The 10,091-nt window shown below is 33.5% G+C and overlaps 2 protein-coding genes across 2 annotated transcripts; one reads left to right on the forward strand and one right to left on the reverse strand.

Annotated features, from left to right (window-relative positions):
• The first annotated feature begins 4,664 nt into the window (after positions 1–4,664).
• Positions 4,665–5,851, forward strand: LOC120262514 (heavy metal-associated isoprenylated plant protein 39). The gene is made up of 3 exons (XM_039270652.1): positions 4,665–4,838; positions 5,035–5,110; positions 5,225–5,851. Exons 1-3 carry the CDS (start codon positions 4,824–4,826, stop codon positions 5,608–5,610), a joined length of 477 nt encoding a protein of 158 aa, XP_039126586.1. The 5' UTR covers positions 4,665–4,823; the 3' UTR covers positions 5,611–5,851.
• Positions 5,852–7,599: 1,748 nt separating this feature from the next.
• LOC120263361 (transcription repressor OFP13-like) lies at positions 7,600–8,351 on the reverse strand. The gene has a single exon (XM_039271226.1). The coding sequence runs from the start codon at positions 8,299–8,301 to the stop codon at positions 7,666–7,668; it is 636 nt and encodes a 211-aa protein (XP_039127160.1). The 5' UTR covers positions 8,302–8,351; the 3' UTR covers positions 7,600–7,665.
• Positions 8,352–10,091: the final 1,740 nt, after the last annotated feature.

Below are 10,091 nucleotides of genomic sequence, written 5' to 3' on the forward strand. Positions count from 1 at the left end.
ATCTCATGTTCCTCGTTTATCCATGAACCTTATATACATTAGTCGACTTCTGCGATTATGGGTCGTCGAGGTTATTTTTGGTAGTACCTCATGTGGGTAGTGCGGGATCATAGTGGGAAGGTGATTGGAGTTGGCAGAGCGCCATGATGGAGTCTATGTGTTAGATACTCTTCATCTATCATCTTCCGCTAAGGATGTTCATCACTTTGTCATCTTTGCAGTTTTTATCTCATCATCACGTGGCATCATCGTCTCGGTCATTTTAGTGTCGATCTAATACTGCATCGTCTCTTGTTCGTCTTGGCGTCCTAGGGGCTGTCTCTCCTTCCTCTGATGTTATACGTCTTGGGTCGTAAACTTGGTAAGCGACTTCGACTTCCTTATCCTATGAGTGTATCTCGGGACTCATCGCTCCTTTTGATCTTATTCATTCGATGTTTGGGGTCCCGCTCCTTTTTTTGTTTCTAAAGGAGGTAACAGCTACTATGTTATTTTTATTGATGACTACACTCGCTTTACTTGGATCTACTTTATGAATAATCGTGGTCAGTTATTGTCTATTTATCGATCTTTTATAGCCATGGTTTCACACCCGATTTCTTTGCCTCGAGTCAAGATCTTTCAATCGATTCGGTGGTGAATACATTTCTCGAGCTTTTTCGTGCTTTTTTTGTCCTCACGAGGGCACCTTGCCTCGATTATCTTGTCTGGGGCTCATCCTCGGAATGGGGTAGCGAGGCATAAAGCATCGTCATATCTTAGAGGCGGCTCGTGCTCTTCTTCTTGGTGCATTTCTTCCTCCTCACTTTTTGGGGCGATCTTTGTCGATGCAATGTTGTTTATCTAATTAACCTCGAGCCTTCCTCTCATCTCCATGATCGCGGCCGGGAGAGTGTCTTCATAGCACACCTCCTCGCTATGATCATCTTACGTGTTTTTGGTTGTCGTTGTTTTGTTACGCTCTCACCTCGAAAACGGACCAAACTCACGCCCTAATCATCTCTTGTGTTTTTTTACGGGATATAGCCTTGAGCATAAGGGTTATCGTTGCTATGATCCTGCTACCCGTCGTATTCGTATCTCTCGAGATGTCACATTTGATGAAGCTAACCTCTTTTATACCCCTCCTTCTTCTACTGAGTCTCCCTCTCCCTTGGTTCCTCTCTCTTTTCTTTTCCCTCCTTTTTCTCCTGCAGATACTTCTCCAATACCTGCGTCTCCTCCTCTCCTCACTTCTCCAGAGCTTCTTAGTCACTCCTCTCTTGATCCTCCTCCTCCACTATCTGTTGAGTCTCCTGCTGTGTCTACCACTTCTTCTTTACTCCCTCCTGCTCACCCGCTTGATTCGTTTACTTTACCATCGTCGAGATCACTGTGACTCCACCGTTCGCGGGTCCTCTCAGCGCCTCCCCTACTATTGATCCGGCACTGAGGGTATCCTCCCTCCTTACTCTTTTCACGAGATCGCTCCACTTTACATCCACACATTCGTTATGCTTCTTCTAGCACTAGTATCTCGGATGTCGTTGGGCCGGTACATACGAGGCGAGTTCGATTCCACGAGTGGTGGGCTGCCATGGCGAGGAGCTTGATGCCTTATCTCGGACTCACACATGGGATATTGTCCCTCTCCCACGCTCATACTATTCCCATTACTTGTCATTTGGATTTATCGGGTGAAGACCCGATTCGATGGATCTCTTGGCGCTATAAAGCGCGTCTTGTTGCTTCAGCGGTTTTTCGGCGGGGAGTATGGTCGTGACTATGAGGAGACTTTTGCCCAGTGGCCCACATGCACTGTTATTCGTACATTAGTTGCCGTTGCCGCTGTTCGTCGGTGGGTTCTTCATCAACTTGATGTGAAGACGCCTTTCTTCATGGGGACACGAAAGGGAGGTCTACATGACTCCTCCTCCCCGGTCTTGGTGCCTCGAGGGATCATGTTTGTCGTCTTCAGTCGTGCTCTCTATGGTCTCAGCGGGGCTCCTCGTGCTGGTTTGAGAGATTCAGTCTGATTGTTGAGGCTGCTTTGGATTTACTTGAGCATCCATGATCCGTGGTCTTTATTCGTTTCTTCGCCCTCGTGGCGGACCATTCTTCTTCTATATGTGGATGATATGATTCTTCTTGGTGATGATTACGCTCATATCACTTTTTGTGAAGCGAAGCGTGTGAGACCTTCTTGATGGTGATCTAGGTCCACTCCGTTATTTTACGGGTATCGAGATCACATCTCATCTTGATGGTTATCGATTATCTCGGCGTTACACTCTTGATCTTCTTGCTCGCTCCGGCTTGGCCGATACTCGTCTGCTTCGCTACGAGTGGAGTTGCATTTGCGACCGTGCTTCGAGATGGAACTCCCTTACGGATCCTACTCGCTATCGGCATCTTGTTGGTAGCTTGGTATATCTTCTTGTTACCGTCACGACATCTCTCATCTTTGTGCACATTCTCGGTCGGTTTGTTGCGGCTCCCACCTACATTCATTATGGACATCTTCTTCGCGTCTTCTGCGATATCTTCGATAGCATTTGTCTCGCGTGGTTTTGTTCTACTCACACGGTCCACTCTTGACTCGAGGCTTATTACGATGCTACTTGGGCGGCTCCCACGATGATAGGGTCTCCATCGTCAGCTCTCTGTATCTTTCTTGGGTCTTCCCTTGTTGTTTGGAAGACTAAAAGCAGTGACTGTTGCCAAGTCGATCTTTGAGATTTGAGGTTCGATGCTTTGGCTTCTCGATGCAGGGAGGTGCTTTGGATTCGCTCCATTCTAGAGGATTTTTGGTGTCTGGATTCATTCTTCTATTCCTATTCACTTTGTGACGATGCAGAGAGCCCTTGATTGTTCTTGATCCGGTCAAGCATGAGTGACCAAAAAACATTGGTGTGGATGCACACTTCACTCGTTGTCATGTTCGTGCTCATCTGTGTCGCTTCATTATCTCGCCTCACGAGGGTTCGGGATGGGTGATTTCTTCACTAAAGCCGGACTCGTGATCGGCATCTATTTATGTTGTCCAAACTCAAGACACATGATCCGCCTTGAGTTTGAGGGGGGGTGTTAGATATGTGTATGTATATTAGATGTATATATATATACATACGTATACCTGTACATTTAGCTTCTATATGAAGCCCCATGATCACTTGTTGTAATACATGAGATGAGTAATTGATCACCTTCTTCTCTGCCTCTTTCTCCTTCCTTCCTCTAACATATATAATATTTTTAGTAACCTCAACTTTAATTTGGGAGAATTACTAATTACCATTTTTTTTCTTTTAATGAAATGAGATAAATGTAGAACTACCTATCTTTTATTGCAGAGAGTCTGGAGGCGGGCCTAATCTTTAAATAAAAACACACATCCAATTATCCAAAATAAATAAAAAATAAAGTTACAACGGCAGCAACTAACTTGAGCTTTGTTTTATTAGTCCAAAAAAATCACATGTTGTTTCACCATTAAATTATATGTTATACTCCATTTAGTTTTTCCACTAGAGTTGAAGTCTATTTATTATGTCTTAAACACAGTCAAGAGTTATATTAATCTAATTAATTTAATAAATGAGGAAGATTAACCACTAATTCTAACTCTTGCCTTTATTTTATTATTATTTATTATTATTTTTTTATATTGACAATTAGTGATAAGTGACTCCTACTTAAGAGTTTGTAAAATGAATAAACAAGTACAAAAATACATTAATTACAATAGTTTATCGACGATACAATATTTATTTTATTATTATTAATTGTATCAAATAGTAAGAAATGGAAAACCTCAAATCATTAATGAAACTTAAAATGTAAAATTTACTGATTGAACCTGCCTAAATATTTTTGGTTTGGGCCCTCCCCATCTATCTTGTCAGGAGCATGTTAGTCATGGTTTAATCAAGTTCATGTTGGGTCTTAATCAAAATGTTATTCAGTGAGATTGGTCCCTCGTACGTTGTCCAATTGCTCCTTTGAATTGCCGTCCTTGACTAAAATTTCTTCATTTCAAGTCAATACAACCATAAACTTATTTTTTTATAAATTAACTAAAACCATTGTTTATTTGATGATACAACTAAAAATATAAATGACGTTATTTTAAAAAGCCATAGTCTTTAAACCAATTCAGTTGAAATATTTGGATACACAAAAATTCAAATTCACTTTAACAAACCCAAATTCTTACTATTTTGACTAACCCGTTTAGTGAAAATATATAATAATTTATTTATAGAGCTAATAACATCACTGTCACATAAAATTTTTTAAAATATCTTTATGGTTGTAATAAAAAAAATTTAAAAAAAAAAAACTACAACATGTATTAAAAAAATTCTCAAAAACACATGATAATTAATTTAATAAAACACAAACGAAATCATGACGATGATCCCTAAAGTTAGTAGCATTGATCACATATAAAATTAATATTTTAAAATATCTTTCTTTGATTGTTACTCTAATTAATTAATTATACATAATTGAAAATTAATTGATCGTTAAGAATCACACTCAATGAATATATAGCCGCCCTAATTATAACAAATAAATAAATAAAATAAAATAAAAGGGTAGGTTGACTGGAAGACAAGGCTTGTAGGAATGAGTCAAATGTTGAAAATAATGTGATCTTATGATCCCTCCTAACACTTTCCTTTCTTTCTCTCTTTAAAACCCCCCCACCCAAAATGACTCCTCGTTGAACCCACTTCCTCTTTTTTCTCTCCTTCTAAAAACAAACTCTTCATCTTCTTCTTCTTCTTCTTCTTTATAAGTCTTAAGTCTTCATCTTCATCAAGGAAAGCTTTGGAGAAATGGGAGAAATGAAGGTGAATAGTTTTATCTAGCTAATCTTTCTTTTTTCTTTCCTTTAAATGTCTTTTATTATTTTTTTTTTATTAAAGAATGGTAGTTTTATTTTTTGGAAAAAAAAATTAATTAAGTGTTTAATTTCTTTAGTGTTTTTATTTTCTCATTTGTTTTTATTTTCTTAATTCTCTTGTTATTGTTGTTGTTATATTGCAGAAGATTGTGCTCAAACTTGACTTGCATGATGACAAAGACAAGCAAAAAGCCATGAAAGCCGTTTCCACTCTCCATGGTAAATTATATATTTATTTATTTGAATTACTTGAATTTAGATTAATATATATTTGTTAAATTAATTGGTAATAATAATAATAATTAATTATTATTTTTATGGTTTGATATATAGGAATTGATTTAATAGAAATGGATATGAAAAATCAAAAGTTGACAGTGGTTGGAGGGGTTGATCCAGTCCATCTTGTTGCAAAATTAAGGCAAAAAAAATGGCATGCTGAATTAGTCTCAGTTGGACCAGCAAAAGAGCCAGAAAAAAAGAAGGATGATACCAAAAAAGAAGATAAAAAAGAAGATGATAAGAAAAAAGATGAAGCCAAGAAGAACAATGAAGGTGGTGGTGGTGGAGGAGGAGGAGGTGATAATAAGAAAATTAAAGATCCAAATGAGCATATTCAAGAGCTTATTAAAGCTTATCAAGCTTATAATCCTCACATGACCACCCATTATTATGTTCAAAGTGCTGAAGAAAATCCTAATGCTTGTGTTATTTGTTAATTTGTTAATATATATATATATATATGAAAAATAAAATATTATTATTAGTGTGAAAAAAATGTATTAAAAAAATGAATAGTAGTTGAGACTTGAGAGTGTTGTACATGTACACAAATGGTTGTTGTTTTGCAATGGTAGCCATTTGTTTATTAGGTGTTATCACTAGATTTTTTATTTTTAGTATTATTATTATTATTATTATTATTATTATTTAATGAGATATTTATAGCACTTTGTGATTTATGAGTGCATTTTGTATAATGAGGGAGTTTAATGTAATTAAATAATAAGTGGGGTTTTCCAATGCAGCCAAAGTCATGCATGATATTAAAATTTCCTTTTTTTTATAATTTGGGGGAAAAAAATAGGTTGGAATTGTTTTTTTTTTGGGTATATATATATATATAAGAAGAATTATTTTTACACGGAACTTAAAATTATTAAATGTTAACTTTTTTTTTTGTTATAATTTGGGGAAAAAAAGGTTGTAATTGTTTTTTTTTATTTGGTATATATATATATAAAAGAAGAATTATTTTTACACGGAACTTAAAATTATTAAATGTTAACTCTTTGTCCTCTATCTTTTGATTGTGAAGGACTTCAATTATAGAGCATGAGATGGAATCCGTCCATGATTACCTTTATTTATTTATTTATTTATTAAACTAATATATTTTCCAATACATATAAATTTTAAATAATAATGATAATTTGGTCATGCGCAAAGATCTTGTTGTATTTTTCTTCTGTCATTTTTCATTCAGGTGATTCCCATCATCAAGTGCCATCTTTTTATTTAATAAATGAAAATTATATATATATATATATATGGTGCTTTTTTTTCAAAAATTTTCCTCATAAATTTTCTTTTTTTTTCTTAATTTGATCACATTGAAATACCGAGATTAGGTCTAACTGGATAAAAAGAAAACTAGTGACCTGTAACAATTGGTATCAGAGCCAACTTATAAGAGTAGTTAGCTTGTGAAGCACACAATGTCGATCTCAGAAATTCTCATGACCGACAGACATTAGAAAAAACTCAAACTAATTATTAGTAATAATCATACACGTAAATGACAAGTCAGTAATGTCAAGAATGTACACATATCTATTTTTGAATATATCAATATCATTCATGTACATGAATTATTAGTTATATGTATGACCTTATGTATGGGAATATCCTATTAAAAATATTAATTTTTTTTATAATTCAACATGTTTTAAGCTTTGTATTTAAAAATATTTCTCTTGTGTTGCTAAATAAAGAATGCATTATTAATAATGAACGAATATATAAAAGGCAATGAGGCACATATATGGTGGGGCATTATACATATATAGGTTTTATGTTCATTTTGGAATAACACTACTATAAGTGAGGCTACATTTGCATTATGGCTCATTATATAGGTTGGTTGGTTTGTTTATATTTATATCTTTTTTATTGCGAATAAAATCCAAAACATATACTATGGAACCTAATTGTTCATTGTGAAAAAAAAGAGCTAGCTATATTACCAAACTAATATCTAATTTCTTGTTGAATTAAAATGATATACATATATAGACCAAACTCATTTATTTCTCATTGGATTACTATGAGAAATAATTGAGTTAATTAGCTGCTTAATTGGTAAATTAGATATATAAATAAAATGAATAAATAAAGAGATAGATAACTTAGCAATGTGGTAATTTATAAATATACATACATGGCAAAGAGTGCCATTTCTCCTGAAAATATTTATCTTATAAAATAATATTTTTTTTAAAAAAAATTATTTATTAAAAAATTTCATTTTTAACCAAATAAAAAGAAAAAAAAAATCTCTCTCATCACTCTCTACCACTCACTCTCAAAGTCCCAACCAATCTGCCAACCAAACCTACCTATCCAACTCTCTTGTCCAACTCCCAATAAATAATTACAATACAAAAATTTCACCATACAAATAAAAAATAATAATAATAAAGTGTACTTCAAGATGAATAATGAAACAAAATACAGATTAATTAATTAATTAATGATATAATTTTTAAAAAAAATCAATTATCATGATCATGTTTAGCCATGAGTTGCATGAGCAAATCCACAAAGGCAAGAAGAATAACCTTATGAGTCTTCTTCTCATTAAGCTTCAAGTAACAATGAAGTAGTTCTTGAAGGTGTGGCCATTCTTTCACTCCATGAGCTTCCACCATCTCCTCCATTGATGTCCTAAAGTCTTGGTATGGATCATCAGAAGCCATTGTCATCATCAAGCTCTCTTTGAACAACCCATTCAAAACATTCCCTCCTCCTTCTTCTTCTTCTTCTCCTCCTCCTTCTTCTTCATCATCATCTTCTTTCTTAGCTTCCTCCATTATTGATTTGGAGAAGCTTGGAGAGAAGAAGAACCTGCCTGCAGAGATAATGGCTGGCCTATGAACTGAAAAATCTAAGTCTTGATGATCATTGGAGATATGATCAATTGAGGAGGAGGAGGAGGAGGAGGACATGGTTGAAGGAGTACTGTAGTAGATGGAGTTGAAGAGGGAGGGGGAGGAGAAGTAATTTGGACTCACAAGTTGCATGCAAATATTGGGAGTTGTGGGAATAATATTAGTCATGATATTCTGAATAGCTTTTATGGAACTTCTCACTTTCTTCTTCTTCTTCTTCTTCTTCTTCATCTCTTCCATCTCTCATTAGAGATTCAGAAAGATAAACAAAAAGATATATAGAGAGAGATAGAAGTTATATACATATATAAATATATATATATATATATGTATATGCAGAAAGATATCTTGTATTTATAAATGCAAGAATTATTTCTTTGTTTTTGTCTTGAGTTTTGAGGGTAGGCATGTATATATTTTTGGTTTAGGGACTAAAAGTGAACTTTAACATGCATGTGCATTGAGAGAGAGAGTAATATTCACTGATGGATGAAGATGGATGATCTTCCTCCTACTAATAGAAGTTTGGATTAATAATTTTTGTGTATATTAAAAATACTGAATAACAAAATTCTCTTATAATAATAAGGTTTCGATATATATATATATATATAATAGATCTAGTTGAGAGAAAAAAATTATTTTTACGTTTGAATTTTTGAATGAAAATGAACTTCCAACCATATTTACACAAAGAGATAGAGTAAGTTTTAAAAAAAGAATTTGATTTGCTAATGGAAAGATGACTTCATAGTATAGGGTAGGTTGTGGTGGTTAAACCAACAGAATAAATGGGAGGAGTAGTAGGGCACTATTAATTAGATATTGCAGATATAGTAACAGTGTTGGTGAAGAAAAAAAAAAATAAGAAAAAGAAAAGAAGATAGAGCACAAGGTAATGGCAATTAATCAAGGAAAATATTTCTTTTTGTATCAAACCGTTTGAGTCACAGATCACATCCAAAGGACAACTGACACCATCAAGCTGGTGCACACATGACACATGTCAAGGACATCTCCAGTGTTTACTATACCATAAATAAATATAGACACACTATGATGTTTATTACTACCATCTTAAACTTTACCATCAGTGATACATCAAAATATATATATATATATATAATTTCATTATTTTATTAATCAAAATGACTCTCTTTCGTCTTAACATTTTTAGAAGAATGGTAATGTTTTATTTTTTTTCAAATAAAAGATTGAAGGATCAATTCTCCCTTACAACATTAATTTCCTCATTTAATTAAAAATAAAAAAAAACTCTCAAGTAATCATGTCAACTATATTGATCCAGATCAGTCATTTTAAAAACAAATTAAAAAAATAAAATTCGATGTACTTATTAATTTTAAAAATTATTGGGCTAGCTAAAAAAACACTTGTTTTGTGCCTAATTAGCGCTCACTCGGCATTTAACATGTGATGAATAAAATCACCTTAGAATTATTGTGATAATTTTTTAAAAAAGTGTTCAATTGAAAAAAAAAATAATGATACATCATGTCATCTACATGACTTGATGCATTTGTATATGTTTATAAAAAAAAAAATTTAATTAAATATCATAAATTTATAATTTAAAGACAATAACAAGTGTAAAATTAAAGGACTAGATGTACAGGTTACCACAATGTGCTTGTCCTAAATATTGAATAGCAATTTGTACATGTGCATGATATCAAGCTTATTGTTCACCAACCCATCTGCCTTTGCCTCAGCCAATATTGTTTAATCAATTTCATTGCTTAAGCTTATTTGATTGATAGCATCTTTTCTTTGTTTTTGTTTCTCAATTCTAGTGTTAAGTTTGTTTCCTTATCCTCTCATTGGTATTGTCGGTCCTAATATATTATTGATTTTTCATGATGTTTTTGTTCTTAATTGCATGTTCATTATTTAATCAATACTTTAATTCTTCATTGTAATGATATTTTTTGCTCTAACATGTCTCTAATACACAAAAGATGTCACACCCACCCCTTCTACCGAGGTAAATGTGGCACCCATCAGTTAAA

Source organism: Dioscorea cayenensis, chromosome 1 (genome assembly GCF_009730915.1).
Source record: "Dioscorea cayenensis subsp. rotundata cultivar TDr96_F1 chromosome 1, TDr96_F1_v2_PseudoChromosome.rev07_lg8_w22 25.fasta, whole genome shotgun sequence".
NCBI classification, from domain to species: Eukaryota; Viridiplantae; Streptophyta; class Magnoliopsida; order Dioscoreales; family Dioscoreaceae; genus Dioscorea; species Dioscorea cayenensis.

Coding starts and splice junctions, on each gene's coding strand:
- LOC120263361 (XM_039271226.1), bottom strand. CDS start 8,301: ATGGAAGAGATGAAGAAGAAGAAGAAGAAGAAGAAGAAAGTGAGAAGT.
- LOC120262514 (XM_039270652.1), top strand. Junction 5,111..5,224: donor AGCCGTTTCCACTCTCCATG/GTAAATTATATA, acceptor TTTGATATATAG/GAATTGATTTAATAGAAATG.